Genomic DNA, 25,690 nt, shown 5'->3' on the forward strand with positions numbered 1-25,690 from the left:
AAAAGAGTATCATGGGCTGGAGAGATGCTTCAGGGATTGAGTGCTTGCTGTAGCTACACACACACACACACACACACACACACGAGGACCACTAATAGTGGAGTTTTAAACAAACGTTTCTTTGTTTTGAAACAGTGTTGTTCTGTGGCAGCCCTGGTTGACTCACAATTTGCTAAGTAGTCCTGGCTGGCCTCCAGCTCACAGAGATCTCCTGCTTCGGCCTCCTGAGTGCTGGGATTTTGTGCCACCATGCCCGGCAGTGCTACAATGTTCCAAAACGTTCTTAGTTTTAATTTACAAAACTACCATTGCCTCTGTAAATCCAGACATACACCCAGGCAAACATCACTTGTAAGTTCACCTGTAAGCCGGTGACATCTCTGGATGCACAAGGCACACATAGCACTGCACGTGGAACAGAAAACGAACAGTGTGTTTGTTAGACAACTGAACAAGTCTCTGGCTTCTTTTCTCCTTTAGAATCCTCCCAACTTCCTGTAAGTAAAAAGGAGTTTTTTATTTGAATCCTTGGTTTTATTCCTGATTAAAAGCTGGGCGTTAGTACAGACCTTTAACCCCAGCACCCAGGAGGTAGAGGCACGAGATCTCTGAGTTCAAGGGTAGGCTGGTCTACATAGTGAGTTCCAGGACAGCCAGGGCTACACAGTAAGACATTGTCTCAAAAACAAACATACAGAAAAAAATCTACAAGTTATCCTTCTATGTATTTTGGGTTTTGGTAATTTTGATTAATGCATTTTGGATGACTGCTGTACCTATTTAAAAAAGAGAGAGAAATCTTAGGTAGTAGTGATACATGACTTTAATCCCAGCACTCAGGAGGCAGAAGCAGATGGATCTCTGTGAGTTCAAGGCTAGTCTGGTCTACAAAGAAACTTCCAGGACAGCCAGGGCAGAGGGTCCGGATCCCTAACACCAGTGTGCAGCCGGGCACATTAGTATACACCCATGACCCCAGGGTGTATACTATACCAGGAGGCAGGGAGACACAGTCAAGTCAGTGGAAGCCGGGGGCTCCCGGCCAGTGAGAGACCCTGGCTAAAATATAAGGTCGAGAGTGACAGAATGACAGCTGAGGCTGCCCTCTGGCCTCCACAAGCACACACACATATACAAAAAGGGAAGAGGAATAGAAGTAGATCGCACTTTAGGATGATAATCTGCAATGAAGGGATAATCCATCTTCTTTCTTGAAAGAAAAATTTAGGGGGCCAGAGAGATGACTCAGTGGATAAAAGCCCTTGCTGCCAAGCCCGACTATCAGAGTTCCATCCCGATGACCCATACGGAAGGAGGGGACTGACTCCTTGCTATCTTCTGACCACCACACAGACACCATGGCACCTGCAACCCTCTCCATACACAGTGAACACATAGATGCACTAAAAAGGAAACATTTAATAGGATCTGGCTGGGAATATATAACTCAGAGGACGATTTCTGACCTAGGGCTTGGGAGGCATCTCTGGTCGCACCCTGAGAACTGGAAAGGAAAGAGAGAAAAGGCAGACAAACCCTCTCAACCTGTGGGTCATGGCCCCGAGACTGTCAAATGACCCTTTCCCAAACACATCGGAAAACACAGATATTTATCCATCACAATTCATAACTAGCAAAATTACAGTTATAAAGTAGCAATAAAAATAATTTTAGGGTTGGGAGTCACCACAACATGAGGAACTGTATTAAAGGGTCACAGTCTTAGGAAGGTTAAGAACCACTGAGCTAGGATTTCTGTCTCACAGATGAAATGAGAAAACACCTCTTCTCTTTGACAGTTCAGGTATAAAGAGCACAAACCAGTCAGGTTTTCTATTCTTTCTTCTTGGGCAGAGAAAGGTTTTTATCTAGGAAACACGTAGCTTTCCTTATTTACAAGTAGCCCAGGGTAAACAAGGTAAAGCTGAAATAAAATAATCTTGAATATCTAAGAATCTAATGTCATCATGTTACTTTATGGGACTGGAGAAGTGGCTTGGTGTTCAAGGTCATTGTCTGCTCTTTCCTGGGATCCAGGTTCAATCCCCAGCACCCACTAGATGGTTTCCAACCAAGCATCTCTCACTCCAGTGCCAGGGGATCCAATGCCCTTGTCTGGTGTTCATAGGCACACAACACATTTAAATAAAAAGTCTGTATTGGTTTGAGATGAATACCGTAAGTTGACCATTACACATTTTACCTTATGGGAAAATGTTTTAGAGCTAGCTAGCAGTGGGGCAAAATGAAAAACCCAGGTGATTTATTTCTAGAAATTAAAAAAGTTGAATTTTGAAAATGTGTTGAAATTTTTCATGATAGAAAGTTTTTTCTTTTTTTCGGCTGGGCAGTGGTGGTGCACTCCTTTAATCCCAGCACTCAAGAGGTAGAGGCTGGTGGAGCTCTCTGAGTTCGAGGCCAGCCTGGTCTACAGAGTGAAGTTTTTTTTTTTTTTTTTTTTTTTTTTGTATCCACACCCCTACGATAAGGTAGGGACCATCTAGGTTATTATCCTGCCACCAAGCTACATCCCCCCCCCCCCAGAGATTTCTCCCACACTACCACCCTCCTCATTTTTTTTTATTTTTAATCTAAGAACCCTCATTCGTCTTTATCTCTTTTGCCTTTGACAGGTCCTGGCCACAGGAGGAAAACTGCAAAACCACTCATCATTTATTTATGTGAGCTTTGCATGTCCACTTGCGATTATGCTGTCTTACTAAGGAAGGCTTCATAATACACTTGTGATTTTGCTGTCTTAAGGCTTCATACTATATATATATTATAAATAGAGATTATATACAACATAAATTATCCACACACAATTTAAAACCAGTTCTTCAGTTCCCACCAGAGTTGGCCTTCTGTACCTATCTCAAGGTTGAGGGTATCAACGGCCCCTCAGCATCGTCCCAACACGTTTTAGATAATCACATTCCTTCCAGAAACCTCTCAGCTCTACCCTGACCTGGACCGAAGCTCTCAGGTCACCCCGTCCGCACCCCTACCGCCCAGGCAGCCCCGCCTCCAGGGCGGAGCCCAGGCGGAGCCGCTCGCTCACCTCCCAGCCTCGGTCTCAGCCCCCGGTGCGCGCGGCGCATGTGCGCGGTGCCCCCTCCCCCGCCCTGGATTCCGCTTTCCCTCGGCTCACGCCACAGCGGCCACCACCGGGCCCCGCACCGCCTCCGGATCCGATGGCCGGGACGCGCTGGGTGCTAGGGGCGTTGCTCCGGGGCTGCGGCTGCAACTGCAGCAGCTGCCAGCGCACCGGCGCCGCCTGCCTGCCCTTCTACTCGGCCGCCGGCACCTTCCCGTCGGGCGTCTCGGGCCGCCGCCGCCTGCTGCTGCTGCTCGGGGCCGCCGCGGCCGCCGCCTCGCAGACACGCGGCCTGCAGCTCGGGCCCGCGGCCGCCGGGAGACTGGCGGGTCCCGTGCCCGCCCGACCCTCCGCCGCCGCGGCCGCCGCCGCTTCCTACTCGGCCCTGCGCACCCCGCTGCTCCCGCCGTCGCTGGCGGCCGCCGCGGGCCCGGCGCGGAGTTACAGCCAGGTAGGTGGCGGCCGCGCGCCCGTGCCCGTCCGCGCCGTCCGCGTGCGCCTCGTGTGCGCGCCCGGGGATCCGCGGCACGCGCCGCACCCCCGCCTCCCTCCCGCTCCGTCCTCCTATTGGGCACGGGAACAAGGGACGCTCTCCCGGCCCCGGCTTTTCTCCTTGTTTTGTTCCCTCCGACGGTTGGGCGGTTGGGCAGTGTAAGTGTGGCTGGGGTGAATGTTGAGGCCTTGTTTCCCGCCGGGCCCATGGTAGGTTTTGGGGGGGCTGCCCGACGCCCCCCATCCCGCGTCCTCTCCTTAGCCTTCTGCCCGCCGGAGGGGAAGCTGAGAGGCCGGAGCCCGCGGAGGGTCGGGGCCGGCCGTGCTGTGGGAGCGGTAGGCCGGGCGGCTCGGGCCTCCTCGGCCGGCCACCGACGCGCAGCCCCGCGCGCACGGGAACGTGGGCTAACCTGGGGACGGACCCCGCGCGCCCCTCTCCCGCGTTCGCCGGGAGCCGGCGGCTGTCCACCTGACTGAAGGTCACCTCTGCAAGTCCACTTGTCTTGACAGAAGGGCCTTTCGGGCCGCGGTTGTCCGTGGATGCGGGGAGCTCAGGGGAGACCTTGGGAAGTTGGGGGGGGGGCAACGAGTATTGGGCGGGGACGACCGTGGGTGAGGGTTTAAGGGCCACAGATGTGAACCTGCGCTCTCATTCTTTATCGTTTCCCTTCTCTTAAGAAAGACGTTCAAAAAATTCATATTGCAACTATTTTGTTCTCTGTATGTGAAGCTTTTCGCTTTCGCGTCTTAGGTGGCATCGGGGAAGTGCCCGCACGCTTTTGGTCTCCCTACCCCCTGATGCCACGGGCCATGTTTATCTTAATTCAGTTTTGCGTCTGCTTGAATTTATGATATTTGGGAGGTTAATCTGCATGGCTCATGTCTGCCAGTAGCTGAGCTAATTGATTTGAATCCCGGCCCAATACTTTCTGCTGCCCTTCTCTGCAAAAGCCTGATGTTTATGGAATTCTGGGAAAATTCGGGAAAGTAGCAGTGAGTGTCTCAGGCTATTGCTTCATGGACTTTGATGTTCTTTCAAGCATCCTCTTGTTCTCACGTTCATCTTTTATCCACATCTCAATGCCTCTTTATTAACTTCCTTTGCCTACAGAGTTAAGTATCCTTCATGGAGTCCAACACGCAAGGCCATCATCGGCTACTGTGTGGCCCTGAGTTCTCTTTGCCAGCCAAAGTCAGACTTTTACTTCTGTCCAGTTTAGACAAATGAGATAGCCATTTTTTCAAGTCGGAAAGTCTTTTATAACTCTTGTAAGGCCATCTTGTGTGTTTATTCTTTTTTTTTCTGTATTTTTTTAAATTTAGAGTACTTTGTATTTTAATTATAACACTTAAGGCATCTTGTTCAGTATCTAACCTTGTTCTAGATAGTCAGTGCTTTGAGATGGCCTGATGTGATTTGTGTGTATGAGGCCCTTAAGTATAGTCAATTGAAGGAGCTGTTGTACCGATTTTAATGGACGCACTCTTACTGCCAGTGTTGGGAAGGCAGTGGTGGCTTCAGTGCATGTACTACTTCCAGAACATACTTGTATGTTGTCTTAGGCTATCAAATATAAACCCCAAACAAAGCCGCACTGGTATATAGCAAGACTATAGCCAGCACTCTGGAGGCTGAGGCAGGAGGATTATGGTGAGGTTGGGGCGGCCTGGGCCACATGGAGAGACACTCTCAAACTGAAACAGAAGCAGAGGTTGAGAAGTGTGCTTTCTACCTGAAGTAACCTCGTGTGCATCTGTTTGTAGATGTAAGCATTCTCTAAGCAGGTTGTCCAAGAAATGTTTTTACAATTCTTTTTTCTTGAAAGGAGTCCAAAACTACCTACCTGGAAGACCTCCCACCGCTCCCTGAGTACGAACTGAGCCCGTCCAAGTTAGGCCAGGAGGTGGATGATGTCTACCTCATTCGAGCTCAGGGGCTGCCTTGGTCCTGCACTGTGGAGGATGTTCTGAACTTTTTCTCAGGTGTGTCTCACATGTGTTTTAAGGAAGTAGCTTGGTGTGAGTGGAAGGTAGTCCTACAAAAATCCAAGTCTAGATGCTCCGAAGGCAGCTCTCTCTCAGGGTGAGGACGGGTTACCTCTTCATACCATAACACTGTGGGTGCTATATGTAGTACATACTTAAAGTCATGTTAAAATGACAGAGTGTGAGATCAGTTAACACTTGTTTTCCTATGTGTTTGACTATGTCCATGGGAATCTGTAGAAGCTGCTCTTGTCATACATTTAGATCTGTTGCACTGAGTCCTCCTATTTATACATTTGGGGGATTTCCTAGTGTGTGGTTAGTTTTTATTATCCCTCTGACTGTGATTTTATATTTTCCTCTTAAACTAAATGTATCAGCCACTGTAAACTTGATGGCGTCGTGTGGGTCTGATGTTCTGTAAGCCCCTGACTGCCTATGTCTTGGGTTTCCATGATAAGAAATGGGCAGTATAAAGTTGTCTTTTGGTGTCAGGAAAGGGGGCAAGGTTCGATTATTGTAGTGATTATTTTTGTAGCAAGTACTTTATGGATATGTTTTCAAAGGAAGGCGATTAGGATTAAACAAGTTGTCATTTAATAGCTGGGCAGTGAGTGATGAGCTTCCGTGCTTGGTTTGCTTTTTTTTTTTTTTTTGCCCCTGCCTCTCCCAGGGTCTCCCTGTGTAGACCAGGCTGGCTTCAAACTCAAGAGATCCGCCTGCCTCTGTCTCCCAAGTGCTGGGATTAAAGGCGTGCACCACAGATCTTTTTTACTTGGAACATTTTTAGACTCTACCACCACCTTCATTAGCATTTGAATGGTTTAAGTAAAGAATCTGGGAGAGTGGTTGGAGGAGGGGAAATATGATAAAAATATATCGTCCATGAAAAAGATGAAAAGATTTGGTGGGCAGTTTTGGTTCCTGCATTGTTGGAAAATTGCATTGTAGTGATATGTAAAGTTGAGACAAAACTTTGATTTCTATTTTTAGACTGCAGAATCCGCAACAATGAAAATGGAGTCCATTTCCTCTTAAATAGAGATGGGAAACGGAGGGGTGATGCCTTAGTTGAGATGGAGTCCGAGCAGGATGTGCAGAAGGCCTTAGAAAAGCACCGGATGTACATGGGGCAGCGCTATGTGGAAGGTGTGTAGGCTCTGGTTCCGACTTTACACTTTTCAAGGCGGTTGTCATGTGATCTTTTAACAGTGGTGCATGCTTAAATGTTATACATCGTACAGACTTTATTAGCTTACTAAGAATTAGGTTTCATTATATAGCATTTTTCAAATAAAATGTTAATTTTACAGCTTGTGAAAGTGAAGTGCGCACGCGCGTCTGTCTGTCTGTCTGTCTGTGGAATGTTCAAGTGAATGCTGGTGCCCTGAGGGTGGCAGGTGTCAGATTCCTTGCAGCTGGAGTTAGCAGACTGTTGTGAACTACTACCTGATACGGTTGCTGGGAACCAGACTGGGTCTTCTTGAAGAAAATTACATGCCCTTAGCTGCTGAGCTGTCTCTTCCCCTCTGCTTTGTTTAGTTGTTAAAGATAGTTTTTCTGATTATTTGTGTGGTAGGGTCCACAGAACAATTCTAAGATGATTCTCTCCTTCCATTTTATGGTTTCTAGTGTACTTGGAACTACTGAGCTGTCTCCCTAGCTCAATCTCAGTTTTTAAGGTTATAACTGGAACACAGTAAATATTCAATAAATGTTACTTAATACATTCTTGACAGAAATTCTTAAGGATTAAAACTATTAATGTTTGAATTTAAGTAGCAGTGTAATTGATTTTTTTTTAAAGTTGAGTTTCCTTTGTTATATAAGTTTCGAATCCATTTTTGTGCTTTTTTTCTGTAGTGTATGAGATAAACAATGAAGATGTGGATGCCTTAATGAAGAACCTTCAGGTCAAGTCTTCTCCTGTGGTAAATGACGGTGTGGTTCGCTTGAGAGGACTTCCTTATAGCTGCAACGAGAAAGACATTGTCGACTTCTTTGCAGGTACTTGGCAGTTATAGCGTGTTTGGACTGATGCTCTCTTTCCCAGTGCTGTTCTTCCTTTTGTACCTCTGAGTTGTTCCAGCCTTTCAGGCAGATCTTTGGGTCATGTCAACTTTCAGAGTTGTTCCATGACATTTGTTTAACTATGAAGAAACTATTTTCTTAAAATAGTGGTCATATTTGTCCAAGACAATAATAATTTACATGACTTAAAAGCATCTGGGCTGGAGATGTAGCTCAGTTAGTAGAATGCTTGCCTAGCATTCGCAAAGCCCTGAAATTAGATCCCAGTGCCACCTAAACTGGGTATGGCAGTGCACACCTATAATCCCAACACCACAGGAGGAGGAGGAAGAAAAGCATCATCTAACTTCTAACTGCAAAATGTGCATGTCAGTAACTTTGCTTGTGTCCTAAAGTATAACCAGTGGCCCAAGGGGTGGGGGTGGAGGACTGAGGAAAAACTTTGAGAGAGAGAGACAGACACACAGACATGTGTGTTTATTTGTAACATTCTCCTGGCTTCAAACATACTATGAAGCCAAGTCTGACCTTGCTTTTGTATCTTCCTGCCTTTGCCTGATAAGTTCTGAGGTTTGGGTTACATAATAACTGTTTGTCCTTGTGCTTGTACAGCTTTGAAGTTGGCAAATAGTACCTAAATTTTATTAGTGCATGAATAAACTTGTTAACTCTAATGAAGAAAGTGCTGTTGGCAGCACTGATTTGTAAATTCTTTTGTATTCTAGGACTGAACATAGTAGACATTACTTTTGTGATGGACTATAGAGGAAGAAGAAAAACAGGGGAAGCTTATGTACAGTTTGAAGAACCAGAAATGGCCAGCCAAGCGCTTCTAAAGCATAGGGAAGAGATTGGGAGCAGGTGAGTGGAGCAGCCGTTGGCCAGGTCATTTTGATGAGTGCATTGGTGTCAAGTTGTCCAGACCTAGAAAAGTAGGTATGCCACAGCGAACCACTAAGTGCTCATCACTCAGACTCATTTCGGTAATGTTGAGTGAGGTCTAAGTGGCAGGTAGACCTAAAGTCCGAGTGTAGCCGTGTTCTGTGTTCCATTTGTTTTTGTATTTCAACCCAGGATTTCTTTGTATAGTGTTGACTGTTCTAGAACTAGCTTTGTAGAACAGGCTGGCCTCAAATTCAGAGATCTATCTACTTCTGTCTCCCAGCTGCCACCACTGCCAAGCAAAAACTTTCTTTGTTGTTTTTGTTTAGTAGGTGCTTTTAATGAGGTTTTCTTTCATAATCACAATATTGTAACATTTAACAATATTAGCACCTATTAAAATATTGCTCATAGCTCCCACAGTCAATCACATTTTCCCATTTGTAACAAGAATATCTTTATAGTTGACTTGTGAGCCAGGATCTAAGCCCTTCAGATAGTCCATGTATAGCACAAATACCACCAATTTTAGGAAACTAGAGCACGTCCACATTTTTTTTACAGTCCCTCTCCTTTATTTTGTTTTATCCTTTTTTTTTCTTGTTTTTTTTTTTTTTCAAGACAGCTTCTCTGTGTAGCCCTGGTTATCCTAGAACTCACTCTGAAGGTCAGGCTAGCCTCAAACTCATAGAGTGGCCTGCCTCTGCCTTCCTAGTGCTGGCATTAAAGGATTAAAGGCGTGAGCCACCACCGCCAGCAGTTCCTCTCCATTTTATGTGTTTGTGGTATATCACTGTGTGTGCATGCACACGACGATGTTGGAGGCCAGAAGTTAATATTGTATCTTCTTCAATTTCTTTCCACCTTACGTATTCGGCTCCACTGAACCTGGGGCTTGATTAGCCAGATTGATGGCCAGCGAGTCCCTGAGATCCATCTGACTCTGCCCTCTTCCCCTCCAGCTCTGAGGTCAAAGATAGGTTACCACACCCAGCTTTTACATTGATACTGGGGATCTGAACTCAGCCTCATGCATATGTAGCAAGCATCTGAGCCTTCTCCTTAGCCCATCCATCCCTCCCCTTTTAAAAATACAGTGATCAGCTTCTTGAAGTCAGTTGTCTTATTTAGTGTTTTATGTTCTGATCATATTAGAATATAATAAAAATGAGGTAGGAGAGATCTGTGCTTATCTTCATTTTTGGAGATTAAAAAAATTGTACACTTTTTTAAATCACTGTTTTGCAATGTTCTTTAGAAAAATTTTTTAGATTTACTTACGTTTTGGTCACATGGATTATCTGGGCACTGCATGCATGCCTATTACCCAGGAATGTCAGAAGAGGGTGTCAGATCCCATGGAACTGGAGTTAGGATGGTTGTGAGCCACCATTTGGGTGCTGGGAATTGAGCCAGGGTTCTCTGCAAGAATAAGTGCTCTTAACTGCTGAGCCAACTCCAGGCTGTTTTGTTGCCTTTTACTTAGCTCCTTTTAAAATTAAAAGGAGAAGAAGCAGCCGGGCGGTGGTGGCGCACGCCTTTAATCCCAGCACTCGGGAGGCAGAGGCAGGCGGATCTCTGTGAGTTCGAGACCAGCCTGGTCTACAAGAGCTAGTTCCAGGACAGGCTCCAAAACCACAGAGAAACCCTGTCTCGAAACCCCCCCCCCCCCAAAAAAAAAAAAAGGAGAAGAAGCTTTTCAAAGCTGTGTATTTCAGGATCCTCTTGAACTGATCAGAGTTCTTGGGTTCTTCTGGAGGGTACAAGGACTTTTTTTTTTTTTAAGCGATTGATTTATTTTTGTTTATCTGTGACTGGTTTGTGTGTGTGCATATATGTGTACCACATGCATGCCTCTTGTTGGATCTGGTGGAACTGGGGTTAGTGATGGTGTGCGCCACCATATGGATGATGGGGATTGAACCTGGCTCCTCGGAAAGAGCAAGTGTTCTTACCTATTGGCACATGGTCTTTCTTGTAGCCTAGACTAGCCTGAAATTTACAAAATGGACCAGACTGGCTCAGACTTGCCATATTGAACCTCTGCCTCCTGAATATTATTAATGTGTGTGTCCCCGCTGCTGTTATTCAAAGAAGTGGTGTTCATTTGGTCTTCTTAGCTGTCCTTCCCGGGGCTTAAGGACGGAACCTAGGGCTTTGTGTATGCTAAGTGAGGTGCTTTATCAGTGAACAGTGCTCATCTATCTACCCTGGAACCCAGGCTGGCCTTAAATTTGCATTCACTTAAAACTTCTCTATTTATGTGCTTGTGTACATATGAGTACACACGTGTGCCAAAGCTTGTCTTTGGAGTCACAGGACAATTTGGACATCATTCTATCGCATGTGTTTTTGAGATCAAAATCACATCGTCAGGCTTGGTCGCAGCACCATTGCCCACTGAGCTATCTCGCTGGCTCCCCAGCTTGATTTGTATCCTATGCTGGCCTGAAACTTTGATCTTCCTGTTTCCACCCCTAATACTGGGATTAAAGATGTGTACCACTGTGTCTGATGGTATTAGGATAATTCTTGAATTTCTCATTAGCTGCTTGGTGAAGTTCTGGAGAATTTCTTTATAGCTTTTAGTGTTTTATATAGAATTAACTATGCAAAATCGACCTGTAAGCCCTTGAGATTGTTAGCTGTGGAAAGAAAAAGGACAAAAAAAATTATTTATTTATTGAGACAGGGGTTCTTCTGTAGCTTTGGAGCCTGTCCTGGAACTAGCTCTTGTAGAGATCCATCTGCCTCTGCCTCTCAAGTGCTGGGTGTGTGCCACTACCACCTGGCTCCAACAAAAAAAAAAAAAAAAATTGTCTGCTTTTCATTATTATAAGAAATTTTTAGGGTATGCTGACTTTACAAAAGAATGTGCTTATTTAGTTTCAAGTTTTAGATGCTTAAAAGTCCAGTGTGGTGGGGTTTTGGAGTCCAGCCCCTCAAGACCTTTATCCTGAATGGCCAAGAGTGGTTAGTGTGTGAATAAACAAATAATACATCGTGGGCTGGGAGGGTGGCTTAGCAGGTTAAAGTGCCTACTCTCTAGCCCAAGGACTGAGCTTAACTCCCAGACCCACGTCAGGGCTGAAAGAGAAAACAGACTCCACAACGCTGTTCTTTGACTTCCACACAAACACTCATACTTGCACGTGTACTGTTTTTAACAAAATCTTAATCTTTCGATTTTTACCAATAAAGATTTGGGAACTGCATGCTGGGGTGAAAACGACAGAGGAAGCAAGCACCCAGGTGACCTTTCTCTGCCTCTCTCTTCTGCCCAAATTGAATGTTCCTCCCTTCTACTTCCTGTGTGTGCCTCCATCCTTCCTCCTGACTCCCTCTTACTCTCTGTTTTTTTTTTCTTAATAATCTTCCTGTTGACTAGTTGCTTCTCTGCCTCTTGACCTATAATTGATTCTATTTAATCCTGTTTACAATATTCAAGCAGAAAGCTCTTGGATTAAAGGTGTGTGCTAGGCCACACCACAACTAGAAACTGGTTTTTCTAATAAATAATGCAATTTTGGGATTCAGTGTGATCAAATATTCTGCAGTAATTTGCACAATAATAATAAAATTAAAAAATACATTTTGGAAAAGGAAGCTTGAAGATGACTGAAGTTATGTATGGTCAGATTTATGTAATAGTTTTCTAGTGGCCTGAGAACTTTCCATAGTCAGTGCAGAAAACATCTCCCCCTGTGTCTTATCTCTTAAAAGCTGAACAGTATCTCTCAGTACTCTTACTCTCTCTCTTTTGGTTTTTTGAGACAGGGTTTCTCTGTGTCCTAGAACTTTCTCTGTAGACCAGGCTGGCCTTAAACTCACAGAGATCCACCTGCCTCTACCTCCCAAGTGCTGGACAATGGTGGTGCACGCCTTTAATCCCAGCACTTGGGAGGCAGAGGCAGGTCTTGAGTTTGAGGCCAGCCTGTTCTACAGAGTTGAGTTCCAGGACGACCAAGGCTGTTATACATAGAAAACCTATTTTTGAGAAACCAAATAATAATAATAATAATAGTAATCTCTTTCAAAAAACATATATTTAAAACTACCTAATTAAAAAGTGCCATATGCATAAACATACAGAAATGAGCCTGATATTTTGGCAACAATATTACTAAAATTATCATGTTGACCTACTCTGTCAAAAACACATGTCATGAATTAATGTGTAGGTGGGCTTTTTATTCTTGCTGTTGTCTTTGGATATCCATGTTTCATAAGATGTTGGGATATATATAACCTGGTTATTTTAATTTTTTAAAAAATTGGTATATTGTGTGTGAAAGTGCCCCAAGATGCCAGAAGGGGATGTCAGAGTCCCTTGTGCTGGGGTTGCAAATGGTTGTGAGCTGCCCTGTGTGGGGGCTGGGACCTGAACAAGGATCCTCTGGAAGGGCAGCAAGAGCTCTTAACTGCTGAGCCATCTCTCTAGCCACACATACTGAATTATTATTTTTTTAAGTTTATTGTAAAGTTAATTTGTGCCTTTTCATTTTGCTTTGTTGTATATAGATACATAGAGATATTCCCAAGCAGAAGAAATGAAGTTCGAACACATGTTGGAGCTCATAAGGGAAAGAAAGTGGTATCGTCATCTCCTTCTGCTAAATATATAACTGAGCCAGAAGTAGTATTTGAGGAACATGAAGTAAATGAAGATATTCAGCCTGTGACAGCTTTTGAAAGTGATAAAGAGATAGGTAAGGTCCTGCCTCTTCTGAGGATTGCCTTGTATGTATGTTTAGGTTTCGTTGAGCTGTTTTCATGGTCAGCTTATATGAAATTATGAGATTCAGAATAGGGGTGTTGAGTTAAAGATTGAATATGAGCGTAGAATGTACTTAGTCTACATGCACAAATTATATTTTTAAATAAAAATTGCATGTATTTTGCATGTACGTCTATATGAATCCAGGTGGGCATGCACACGTGTGGGGTCAGAGGACAACTTCCAGAGTCGGGTCTCTCCGCTAGGGAGCCCAGGAATAGAACTAGGTTGTCAGGCTGGCGGTGGGTGCCATTACTGACTGAACGTGGCTGACAGCTACTGTTAGTTTTAGTTTTTTATTTTTTTTTTAAAGATTTATTTATTATGTATACAACATTCTGCCTCGATGTATGCCTGCATGCCAGAGGAGGGTGCTAGATCTCAGTACAGATGGTTGTGAGCCACCATGTGGTTGCTGGGAATTGAACTCATCAGGACCTCTGGAAGAGCAGCCGGGGCTCTTAACCTCTGAGCCATCTCTCCAGCCCCCTACTGTTAGTTTTAAACATTACTATTTTTAATTAGTGTATGTGTGTCCATGTCCATGTGATAGTACCAGTGGAGGCCAAAGGGCATTTCTAGAGCTGGAGTTAAACGCAGTTGAGAGTTGCCTGATACGGTCTGGGAACTGAACTCAGGTCCTCTGCTAGAGAAGCTTCAGTCCTTTATTAGGTTTTATTATTATGTTTATTTATTGTGTGTGTGTGTGTGTGTGTGTGTGTGTGTGTCTGTTTATTTGTGCATCACATGGCTCTGTGGCACTGTGGCTCTGGACCACCAGGCTTTTGCGCAGGCGCCACCTGTCTACACTGTCATTTCGTAGGTGCTCAGAAGCTGGTGCAGTGCAAATGTAACAGACCAAGGCAAAATGCCAGCATTTACGCTAAAGTGGAAAATGATTTGTTTCTTTTGTTGATTGATTGTTTGATTGATTGGATTTTTCAAGACAGGGTCTCTCCGTAGCTTTGGAACCTGTCCTGGAACTAGCTCTTGTAGACCAGGCTGGCCTCGAACTCACAAAGATCCACCTGCCTCTGCCTCCTGAGTGCTGGGATCAAAGGTGTGCGCCACCACCACCCGGCATGGGGGGAATGATTTGGATAGAGTGGGATGTTGACTAAGGACTTTTTTGGCCTCTGGATTTAAATCTTTCTTTCATCTGTGACTCCATAGCAACATTTGGGGTCTTTTGAAATTTGGAAGTGCCTACAGATAGATCCAGTGCCCTGGGATTGTCTTGTCACTGTGTTTGCTGTCTTTTTGTTCTTAGTGCCCACTTTACAGTTTAATTAATGCCCCTTTATTTTATTATCACATGTGATAAATTCTTCATTTGGGAGTGGTTTGAGTTCCTAAGTGATGTAAAGTAGCAGAAATTTCAAGTTTTTGGCTTTAAAGTTCATGTACTCTGGGTCAAGATGAATAGAGGATTTTGACTTAAAGGTCATATCTAATTATCTGCTAACAGCTCTGGAAGCTTTGTGTCCTTGTATTTTTTTTCTTCTACAGAACTGCCTAAGGAGACGTCAGAGAAACCTCCAGAGGCCGTCGTCGACTTTGGGTCTGCACCTTCACTCCATTTTGTCCACATGCGGGGCTTGCCTTTCCAAGCGAATGCCCAAGACATTATAAATGTGTGTGCCAGTAAGCCTCAGAGGGTTGTGCATCTGAAGTTGAACTTGTGTTAATTTGGAGCAGGCTGGGGGAAAGCAGTGTTTCTGGCGAGGCCTCTATCCCACCCCAGCAGAGGCTTGTCCCATCCTCTGTAGCTGAAGTGTGGGACTGACACAGGATGTGGTCCCAGGAGTTTGGGGCCAGGTTGGCCATCCTTGACCCTATCACTTCAAAAAAGCAATTATAATTCAAGGTGGAAAAATCAGGATTTTAGAGACAACTAAGGTGTAGGGTTAATCATCGGAATAGGAGAGGTGGTTTTTTGAGGAAGTTGATTCAATCCATTTACTTTTAGTTTAGGTGCTTAGACTCAGGCTGCACCTATTGCATTTTCCTCAGCCTCAGTGGGCGGTGCCCTGATACTTCTCTCTCAAGTTGAAGTACACTTCATACAACTAACCTACTGAACCTAGCTTAGCAGCAGATTCTATGGAGTAATGATTGTGTTCTCACGGTTGACTGGAAATTTTGGCTTGTTGGCACTTAGCAACAGCTTTTAAAAACTATTGTGTGATTTTTTTTTTTTTTTTTTTTGGTGAGGAGAACCATGGTTTGTATATGGAAGTAAAAAGTCACCTAGCCGGAGTCAGATTTCTCTTTCCACCATGTGGGTCCTGGAATTGAACCTCAGGTATAGGGCTTGGTAGCTAAGGGCCTTTACTTGCTGAGCCATCTCGCTGGAAAAAAAGTATAATTCGTAATTATTGTTGTTGTTTTTGTTGGCCCTGCTCAGTTCTTTGCTCCCTTGAAGCCTGTGAGGATCACTATGGAGTACAGCTCTAGTGGGAAGGCCACTGGAGAAGCTGACGTGCACTTTAAGACCCATGAGGACGCCGTAGCAGCTATGCTCAAGGACCGGTCCCATGTTCGTGAGTATGATCCATTGTTTTCCTGTCAAGTGCCTACAAGTTTTCCTTGGCAAATTGTATTCCTTTAGTACTACCAAACTGATTGTTTTACTTACTTCTGTTTAGATTTAGTTTTCCTTGATGTCTGTTTTTGTTTTTTTAATTTTGTGTTTGTGTATATTTAGCTTGGGACAGAGTCTTTCTTTGTAGACTAGACCAGTGTCAGACTCACGGTTGTCTTTCCTCAGGTTCCTATGTCCCAGGGTGAAAGATAGAGGCCAGCACACCCAGTTATTATTGTCATTTTGAGATGGGGAGCTCACTGTTATCCAGACTAACCTCCTGAACCTATGATCTCAAACTCAAGGGACTCCAGTGATCCTCCACTCCAGCTTCCAAGTAGTCAGGGATAGAGGTGTATGTCACCACACTCAGCTTCGTGTGTGTCTAATTAGGGCAAGGGTAAAGGATTTGTGTTGCTCTCTGAAGTAGGATAAAAAGTCTTTTAGTCTTTGCTAAAACTAACTTTTTTTTATATATTCAGAACATAGGTATATTGAGCTGTTCCTAAATTCATGTCCTAAAGGAAAATAAGAGTTCAACAGAACCCCAGATGATGAGGTAATTAAGCTACAACTGTGAAAAAACTTACATTAATTAAAAATAGACTCACTAATGGATAATATGGCAGAAACAATTCTCTTCACTAAAGAGCTAATTAATAATTGTGAAGCATCAATATAAAAAATTTTTAAATTTAATTGTGTGGTGGCTTTAAGCATCATCTTTGTATAGATTCTTTTTGCATAATGCCTCACATAATGCTGTATGCTTAAACTAATTCTACAGTTTTAATAGCTGTAATCAACACAGAAATGTATTTTACGTTATCTTCTTATCCCTTTAAAGCTTAAGTACAGTTCCTCATTTGTCACACACACACACATTTCTTTTTAGAATTTCATACTTGAATGTTGTATTTATGTCTTTTCTACCCTTCTCCCGTCCAGTTCCTCCCATGCCCCCCTCCGTCCTCTCAAATTAATGACTACTGCATTGATTATTTTATACGCACACACTACTGGGTCCATTTAGTGTTGTCTGTGTGTTTATTTTGAGGTGAGCACTCAGGATTGGATACCCTATTTCAGGTCTCATCCCTACGGAATTGCCTATAGCTTTTTTTGGAGGGGGGCGTTTCAGACAAGGTTTCTGTATATTACAGTCCTGGCTGCCCTCTGTAGACCAGGCTGGCCTTGACCTCAGAGATCTGCCTGTGTCTACCTCCTGAATGATGGGATTAAAGGCATGCACCATCACCGCTCAGCTGATTGCCTATAGTTCTTGATCTAAGGTGCAGCCTTGTGAAATTTCCTCCATCCATGTTGACATGTCAACTGATGGTGACATTATTTAGGTCTTACAGGCAGCCATACTCTTGAGATTTCACTGTGCAGCCTTCTCTCTCAAGTCTAGAAGATGTTGCTCCTGCAGGCATGCTGAGTGTCTGGCTCTCATCCTTTCCACCACCCTCCTCCTTATGAGGTTCTCCCTGAGCCCTAGGGGTGGGCTTGTGTAGTGCATGTGTCGGTGGGGCTGGCCACCCACACTCATTCTTTGCACGTTGCCTGTTTTGGGTCCCTGTAATAGTTTTTCTCTGATGAGGGGTGAGTGCTCTACCTGACATTCTATCATTGATTCAGAGTGAATTTGGCTCTGTTTGATCTTTCTGTTGTTTGTTTTGGCTTTTTAGAAAGGGCTTGAGTTATGAATTCTAAGTGCCCCTTTTCCCTAAATGTTTACATGTATTCAATATATTGCACTTTAGTTGTTTTCTGAATGTGGTGATGGATTCTTTAAGGAACTTACTGTCTTTTAAAAACACAGGTAATATATTTTTGGACATAAAGCGTCAATACATTGTAACTCTTAAACACATATTTTAGCTCGGTTCTCCACAAAATATATTTCTATGTTCACTTCTGCATTCTAGGCTCTGTGCATACACTAATGTCTAATTTTCCTTATCTATATTAATTGATTTGTTGGATAATTTGCACTAGTGGGGTGAAGCTGAATTTGTCACTTTAAGTAATGTAGGAAAACATGTAAACATCTTTTATTGTGAATGAATAATTATTTTTTTATTTATTTTTATCTTCAGGATGAAGCAGGAAGCATATCCTTTGCACACCTCTCTTGAACATGGGATACAAAGATCCAGTTGATTGACTGTGACTGCTAGAGAAAGGATCTGGGATCTGACGGCAGTGCTCTGAAGGAAAATTCACGGTGGAGTGCTTAGATCGAGAAAGATTCAGTTTAGGATTATGAAATAGCTACAAATTTAAAATTCCATTTAAACAGTCCTGGGTCTGATTGGAAAAGTCTGGTTTCTGTAACTTAGTTTCTGTCATAGAGGATATACTGCAGTTGTAAGATGTTTCCATTCAATGCTGCTCTTTAGAACCTTATTCCTGCTTGTTTTTGCCTATGACTGAGAGCTCTGATATAAAATTTCTCATGAAATAAAATAGTGGAGTATTTATACCAGACACTCACCAAAGCAAGGGAAGGTTTCAGAACTTTAATAAGGCCGTGTGATTTGGTCAAGTAGTGTTTAATTTTGTCTGTATTTGATTGCCTAGGGGTAGAAATTTTAAAAAAAAAAATACAAACTACAGGTTATTGAGCGTAAGTGGTCACTTGGCAGTTTTGTCTTTAGAAACACTAGACTCACTCAGCCTCCCTAAGCCTTGACCTATAAAGGCTTTTAACGTTGGCACCTGTCTGTATCAGAAGTTTAGGCTAATTTAAAATTTCACTGAGTCTCCCTTTCCGTTACCTTTTTTCTTTCTTTCCTTCTTTATCTTTTTTTGTTTTGGTTTTGGACAAATCATAAGGCTGTTTGTTAGGTTTGAAATCATAAAGTGACATCAAAGCAGTCCAGACTGTAAGAACATTCATAGCTTCACTTGTTTTAAACCAGGTCTAGTTGGAAATAAAACAATCCGACTCTCATTTGCTTTTCCAGTGGGGTAGCCACCCCATATTTTAGAACAAGTAGGGGTGCCTTGCTTAAATAAAACTACCATTTAATATATAATTGTGTGAAGGGTTTATGAATAGAGCTGTATTTCTGTCACATTATGGCAGTATCTTCTGCTTTAATACTAAATAGCTTGTTATTTAAATATTGGACAAAATGGCTGGCTTCAAAAATAGTCATTAATAAACTTAACTTTATGTATACCTGTGTAAAACAATCAAAGTCCTGTATATTTTCTTTACCTTGTTTTTGGGGTGACAGCTGCCACCAACAGATATTGCTCATTCATTCATTCTCTCTCTCTCTCTCTCTCTCTCTCTCTCTCTCTCTCAATTCCTAGTTTGAGGTTTCCAAATCCTCTCTGAAGTTTTATCACTGGTACTGCACTGCCCTTGAATCTCCTGTTCCCACTGTAGTCGGACATTTCTCCTGCCTGTCAGTTTACAAATAACTATTCATTATTACTTGTAAATATTTGGCTGATAGTACAAATAACTATTCATTATTACTTGTAAATATTTGGCTGATAGTTTAGGCTTATTACTGAATAGCTCTTACATTTTAAATCAATCCATATTCCGTATTTATGCTCTGCCACGTGGTACCTTTTTTAGCATGGCACGTTCATCTCCTATTCCTTCTGTATCTGACTGGTGACTCCTGACCCCACCCTTTTCCTTCCAACATCCTTAGTTTGGTTGCCCCACCTGTACTTTCTGCCTGGCTACTGGCCAATCGGCATTTTATTAAACCAATACAAGTGACAAATGTTTACAGTGTACAAGATGATTATTCCACAGTATTTTCTCCTTTTTATCATGATTAAAAAGGTTTTAACTCTTACATAGTAAGATCATAAATGGCAAAAAGTTGTCAAGTAAGAATTATAGTTACAATATTTAGTCTATTTGTATTTGACAAAGTTAGAGAAAAAACTTACTATGAAGTCCAAAGTTTTGCACCTAACATCTTTTATTATAACGGAGAAAAGCTATAACTATCTAGTCTTCAACTCCATCAAAGACCCAGAAGGGGTGAAATGTTACATAATGACCTAATCTCAAGCTGCCTGGACAGTCACCCAAAGTTCCTCTGTAATGTTGCAGCATCCATGTTTGGTCTACAGGCTTAGCATACCTGACCGATGTTCCTGTGAAGCAGGGAGTTCTGAAGAACCGTTCTACCTGTCTGAGCAAAGTTTGGCAGTTGCCCATTTCTTGTATCCTGCTGGTCCAGTTTGGACTGTGACTGGTAACAGTTGAGGCAAGGGTATTTTCTTTGCCTACATGGCTAGCTTTTGCCATAAAGAAAGCAAACTCCATATGAAGTTTCTTTGGTGCCTCTTTGAGGTAATTGGTGCTGCCGGGAGCAGATGTGTCAAACTGACAGAAAACTGGCCAGCATACTGGATAAGTTGCAGAAATTTTCAGCTTTTGGATCTGCAGTGCCTTCACCTGCTGAATTGGTGGGACTATAGTCCTACACAAACCCAACTAGACATACTTTTATTTCTGCAGGTTTTTCTTTTGTTGCCTATGCTTTTATGTTGTATCTAGAATGTCATCACTAAATCCAATGTCATGAAGCCTTTTCAGAAGTTTAGCTCTTACACTTTGTGCTGGTCAACCTTGTCTTTTGTGTGCTACAAGAGTCCAACTTTATTTCTGTGCACATGGGTGTCCAGTTTTCTCAATACTTTGTTGTAGCGAGTGGTCTTGGCACCCTTGTCAGAGATTGATACTTAACAGGTTTATTTCTAGGTTGCCTGTGTTTTATGCCAGTATCATTTTGACATGGTTACTGTAGTTTGAAGTGTTGACATTATGTGGCCTCTAAATTCACACTTTATAGAGTTGACTAGGAAGTTCCTTGAAATTGTATGAATAAAATCTTAGGAAAGACCCTCCCCCCTCCATTTCTGCAGAAAATTTGGATGGTATGGGGATATCCTTTCCTCCCCCGCCCCCAAAGGATCTTCCCATGTAGGTCAGGCCCTAAATTTGTGATCCCTTTGCCTAGGCTTTTAGTGTGGATTCAGGGCCTGCCTCCTGCAGTGTTTGCATGGTGATGTTTTCTAGTCTATGAACACAGTGTCAGTTAATTTCATGTGGAACATTCTGTAGTTTTTACTGTGTGAGTTCTTGCATCCAGTTTATTTCACTTTTACTTGGTTGATGCTATTAAATGTTAGGAAGCAATTTTTAAGGAAGATTCCCTAGGGATGCTTACATTTGAGTATTCGTGACTTGGCTCCTTGTTTTTGCTTTTGGGATGGTGGTACAAAATAACAGCCTCAAATCTTTGTATTTATTCTTATTTTCCATGCTAAGCAGCTGGCTCCTTAATTCAAAGCTAATCAGTCCTTCTGCCCCTCATATATAGTCCCGAAAACTGCTGACTCTTGCCACCAAAAACAATATGAACAAAAAAAAATCCCCCCCCCCCAAAAAAAATTGCATGCCAGGCGGTGGTAGCACATGCCTTTAATTCTAGCACTCAGGAGGCAGAATTCGAGGCCAGCCTGGTTTACAAAGCTAGTTCCTAGTTAGGGCTACACAGAGAAACCCTGTCTCAAGCCACCCACCCCCCAAAAAAAGTATTTTGTAAAACAAACAAAAAAAGGCGGGGGCTAGAGACATGGCTCAGTGGTTAAGAGCACTGGCTGCTCTTTCAGTTTTCAGCATTCACAGGGAATTTCCCAGCTGTCTCTGGTTCTAGGGGAACTGACCTGGACACACACACATAGAGGAGAACACTCATTCACATAAAGACATTTAAAAAGAGGCAGCCAAAAAAAAAAAAAAAAAAAAAAAAGAGGCAGCCAACACAATAGGTTAGAATTGCTAATTTTATTTCCTCCTAATAGTCTTAAACTTCAGTGTCACCTGCAGGCGACCTATCCTCTGAAATAGCGACTTTCCCGGGCTCTCCCCTTTCTAGGAGACAGATTTGTCAGTACCCATCGTTTAGCCCGGAATTCCGCGCATGCATAGAATCAGGTCTTCTGAGTCTTGACTGGAATCAAACAATCCAAACATACAACATAATCGGCAATGAAACCATTTTTTTCAGTCTTTTTTCAGTGTGCCCCGCCCCCACTCTTCTACAGAGGGTTTATTATGAAGAGATGTTTGAATATTATCTTTCCAAGAACCCTGCCTATGGGTTCTGATCTGTAGTTAAGGACTTCTTATCAAGTGAACAGTTAAATGTTGAGTTCCTGTCCTCAGCCATTGACAAATTATGAGTACCTGGCTTAGCTTTACTTTAATCTACTTGCAAGAGGGAGGGACTGGGTAACAGAGATGACTTGCTGTGGTAGGGATCCTAAGAGAGCAGATTCTTCTGGGGCCATTACGGAAAAAAAGATATTCTTGTTCACACAAAACCCTCATAGGTGTCTCCCCCACCCCCACAAAAAAAATCTGGTCCTGAAATTATAATGCATTAAAATATTATTACCAATACATTCAGAATTTATATTACTCTTAATTTCTTTCCCTGAGATTGGGTTCACAGTTTGGCAGGTTAAAGAGGTAGGTAGTGGGAGGTGAGAGAAAACTGTCCAGCCACCTGGGCAACAATTGTTTTTTTGTTTTTATTTCTCTCAAGATAGGGTTTCTCTGTGTAACAGTCCTAGCTGTCCTGAACTGATACCAGGCTGGCCTAGAACACTGAGATTTGCCTGCCTCTACTTCTCGAGTGCTGGGATTGAAGATGTTCATCACCACCGCCTGGCAACATCTTGTTACCCCCTGAGAATGGAAATGTAATGTTTCCTTCCATTTTTTTGGCAGTGATGCTGCAGTCAGGGTCTCATACTTGCTAGGCAGTGCTTTTCCACTCAGCTACAGCCCAGTTTTATCACCTCATAGATATAAAAAAAAGCCCAAAGACTATGCCTCTAAACCCTCCAAAGTGGGCTTGTTTAGGTGTTGAGAAAGGCTCAGCAATTTTTATTTATACACTCATTAGAGAAGATGAGCAAAGGTTCGAGCACCTCCAATTGCGGCCTTGCCCCATGACCTGGTTTACTTCTATCTTTGCTACCAACTAAGGTTGGTTCTGAGGACTGGTTCCAGGACATCCTGCATCTAACATGTGGAGGGAGAGGCCCAGCATCAACACTCTGGCCTGGGTCTTGGTCTCCAGTCTTAGGATGGGCTGGTGGAATACTGCTTCATCAGCTGTTTGTGACAGGGATTACACACTCGTTCCGGCTTGATGCTAGAAGGAAGAGGCAGTTCCTCTGCCATGCAGGCGTTACAGAAGGTTCCTCTGCAGTTCGTACACATGCTCTGCAAGATTGGGGGTGGGATAGAAAGGGTCAAATGCGTCATTGCTCAGTGCATAATAAAGTACAGTGTGGCCGCTGTGTGCTAAATGGCCCTGACCAGACATGTTCCTAAGGAACATGAAGTCAGCTATTAGACCTAATCATTTAGCATGGATACCACAGAATCAAGAGAGACAGAGTATATTCAGTCTGTGGAGCACACTTCACACTTTTGATCCCCACAGTCACTGTTGGGTAGGCTAATTCTAAGTTCTAGCCAGTATCTAAGCACCCTGAAATGGTTTGGAGAAGCTAAAGTGTGCTCAACATCACCTCAAAGTTCCCAGAGCACTGGTAAGCTTAATGCTTCTCTTGGATGCCCCTATCCTGCTACCTGCATCTTGTTTCTAGGGATGCTAGTCTCCATACACATTCTGAACCTTTGGTAGCCAAGCCATGTGTTGCCACAGCAGTGCCACCAGGGCGGCCGCAACAGGGTCACACAGCACTTCCTTCAGAGAAGGCTCCAGAGACACCTTCATCTGAAGAGTGCATGGAATAAGGTGGGGGTTCCTTTTGTTTTTGAGGCAGGGTCTCCCCATGTAGCCTTTGCTGGCCTTGAACTAACAAGAGACTGACCTGCCTCTAGGAGTGCTGGGATGAAAGGTGTACACTATCATACCTGGCTGTTTTTTTTTTTTTAAGACAAGGATTTAAGCTTGAACTTGGAACCCTCCTGCCTCAGTCTTGTTGGCATAAGCTTGTCATTTTTATTGTAAATTTGTTAGCGGGACATTGGAGGTGAAAGATTGAATTAAGTTAGCAGTTTCTTCTGTTTTGTATGTAATATTTATGAATTTCCAACCATATAGCAATGGTTCTGCTAATCTATGGCTATACCACACTGTAATTTTGTTAAGATTCAGCATGATGTAATCCAGAATTTGGGCACATTTCTTATAATTCTTCAAGCACTTACATGTAATATCCTTTGAACATAACACCTCTTGAGCTTCTCTGAGCACCATATTGATGCTAAGGGATTTAGCCAGTCCCGAGCCAACTGAGGATGTTGGGCCTTTCCGATCTAGACTTTACCTATTCTCTGATGGCAAACTGGCAAAAGCACATGGAAAGGGGCCTGGTGGGGAGAGCGCTCTGCTCTTCTGAGCACGCAGCAGCCTGAGAGGAACATGAACCAAAGACTAGGGCGTGGGAGTCTCCAGCCATGGAGCTGGATGTGGCTCAGTGTAGAGCTCTTGCCTGGGGTACCGGGGACTGGGTTCCATCAACAGAAAACAAAATGAAACAGACTTAGTTGCAGGTATACACCGCAACTTCAGCTCTTGAGGTTGGTTACATAGGCCAGGGAGTATGGTTGGTGATCACAGCCAGCACCAGGCCATCTGGACTACACAGGAGACCGGGCCTCACGACCCACACAAGGTTCCAGTGAGATGGCTCTGCAGGTAAAAGGGCTTAATATGAAAGACTGAGAACCTAGAACCCATGGTTGGAGAAGGTTGAAGACCCTTCAAAGTTGTCCTCTGACCTCTGCATGGGGACCATGAGTAACGTCCCTCCCTCCCCACCCCTCTCTCACCCAGTTAAAATAAATAAAAAGTAAAAACAAGGCTGGGTGCTCACCAAATAGTGTACTTTATAAATTAGTACTTCCTTATTTGTTTCAAATTATGTATGTTCTTATTTGTATTTCTGTTAAATAGTAAGTTCTGGCTCCCCCCTGGCACCATGAGAGGCATGCTGTGTTCTGCACAGCGAAGTGCAGCTTGCTCTTGGCAAGGAGCTGAACAGCGCATGTGTCTGTGAGAAGCGCTCACCTTCCTCAGGCTGACGTCGTGCTGGCACAGCTGGCACACCTGGGGCTTTTCAGAGAGCTCGGGCTGACCCTAAGACACAGTAAACCAGTTAACTCCTGAGCACAAGAACATGAGACTGTCGTACTGTTCTTAGCTCCTAAAGCCAGACTACACACTGCTGGGGAAAACACAAATTACATACTCTCAAGTGTTCTATCATCTTAGCTCGGAATTCTGTTTCTAGCAGGAAAACCCAAGCATCCACGGCCTCATTACTCTTCCATTCCTCTACCAAGCATGAAATCATTGGCTTCATTTTAAATCTTGGCTTCATTTTAAATCTTGATTAGGTGCCCCAGGCATAGTAGCAGTACATGTCTATCTCATGGGGTTGCCGTATTGTATTTTCAAGCTGTTTTATAGTCGCCTAAACCACCATCTCCTGTAACCAGGCAAGACTTCCAGTGGAGGGGTTGGGATTCCAATCCAACCACAAAACCTTCAACCTACAATTTGTCCTGCCTGCAAGATGTGCTGGAGTAGAGGTGCCACAGAAAGTGTGGGAGTGGTCACCAATGACTGGTCTGTCTGAGACCATGCCATGAGCAGGAGGCCACCCCTGACACAGTCTGGAATGCCCAGGACCCAGAGGATGGACAGCCCAGGGATCTAGGATAGAACCAAACAAAGCCAATCAAATGATTCCTAATGAGATGCTGCTATGCTTGTACACAGGAGCCCAGCATTATAGTCATCAG

General features: G+C 43.5%; 2 protein-coding genes across 6 annotated transcripts in view; one reads left to right on the plus strand and one right to left on the minus strand.

Moving 5' to 3' along the window:
* Positions 1-3,101: 3,101 nt before the first annotated feature.
* Positions 3,102-19,625, plus strand: Grsf1 (G-rich RNA sequence binding factor 1). 2 transcript variants are annotated; one of them, XM_041671438.1, is made up of 10 exons: positions 3,102-3,548; positions 5,416-5,572; positions 6,569-6,724; positions 7,439-7,582; positions 8,332-8,467; positions 13,010-13,197; positions 14,775-14,899; positions 15,673-15,808; positions 16,332-16,408; positions 17,952-19,625. In XM_041671438.1, the coding sequence occupies exons 1-9, from the start codon at positions 3,195-3,197 to the stop codon at positions 16,379-16,381; spliced, it is 1,446 nt and encodes a 481-aa protein (XP_041527372.1). In that variant the 5' UTR covers positions 3,102-3,194; the 3' UTR covers positions 16,382-16,408; positions 17,952-19,625. The 2 variants fall into 2 exon arrangements, with proteins under 2 accessions (XP_041527372.1, XP_041527373.1); XM_041671439.1 differs by lacking the exon at positions 3,102-3,548 and adding an exon at positions 3,676-3,799.
* A 2,045-nt stretch (positions 19,626-21,670) lies between these two features.
* The window catches only part of Rufy3 (RUN and FYVE domain containing 3), an 83,124-nt gene continuing 79,104 nt past the window's right edge, over positions 21,671-25,690 (minus strand). For all 4 annotated transcript variants that reach the window (XM_041671074.1, XM_041671075.1, XM_041671076.1 and 1 more), the window contains 2 exons: positions 24,954-25,022; positions 21,671-23,134 (listed from right to left, as the gene is read on the minus strand). In XM_041671074.1, the coding sequence (XP_041527008.1) occupies positions 22,991-23,134; positions 24,954-25,022 (213 nt within the window). In that variant the 3' untranslated portion in view covers positions 21,671-22,990. The remainder of the gene's footprint in view (positions 23,135-24,953; positions 25,023-25,690) is intronic.

The sequence above is a fragment of the Microtus oregoni genome, unplaced genomic scaffold, assembly GCF_018167655.1.
Source record: "Microtus oregoni isolate MIOR12 unplaced genomic scaffold, Mior012 000021F_ref0000039, whole genome shotgun sequence".
Classification (NCBI taxonomy): Eukaryota; Metazoa; Chordata; class Mammalia; order Rodentia; family Cricetidae; genus Microtus; species Microtus oregoni.

What these genes read in the sequence shown, in the direction of transcription:
- Grsf1 (XM_041671438.1), top strand. Translation starts at nt 3,195, where the DNA reads ATGGCCGGGACGCGCTGGGTGCTAGGGGCGTTGCTCCGGGGCTGCGGC. An exon ending in TGAAAGTGATAAAGAGATAG is followed by an intron (nt 13,198 to 14,774) that starts GTAAGGTCCTGC and finishes TTTCTTCTACAG; the next exon opens with AACTGCCTAAGGAGACGTCA. An exon ending in CAAGGACCGGTCCCATGTTC is followed by an intron (nt 15,809 to 16,331) that starts GTGAGTATGATC and finishes TTATATATTCAG; the next exon opens with AACATAGGTATATTGAGCTG.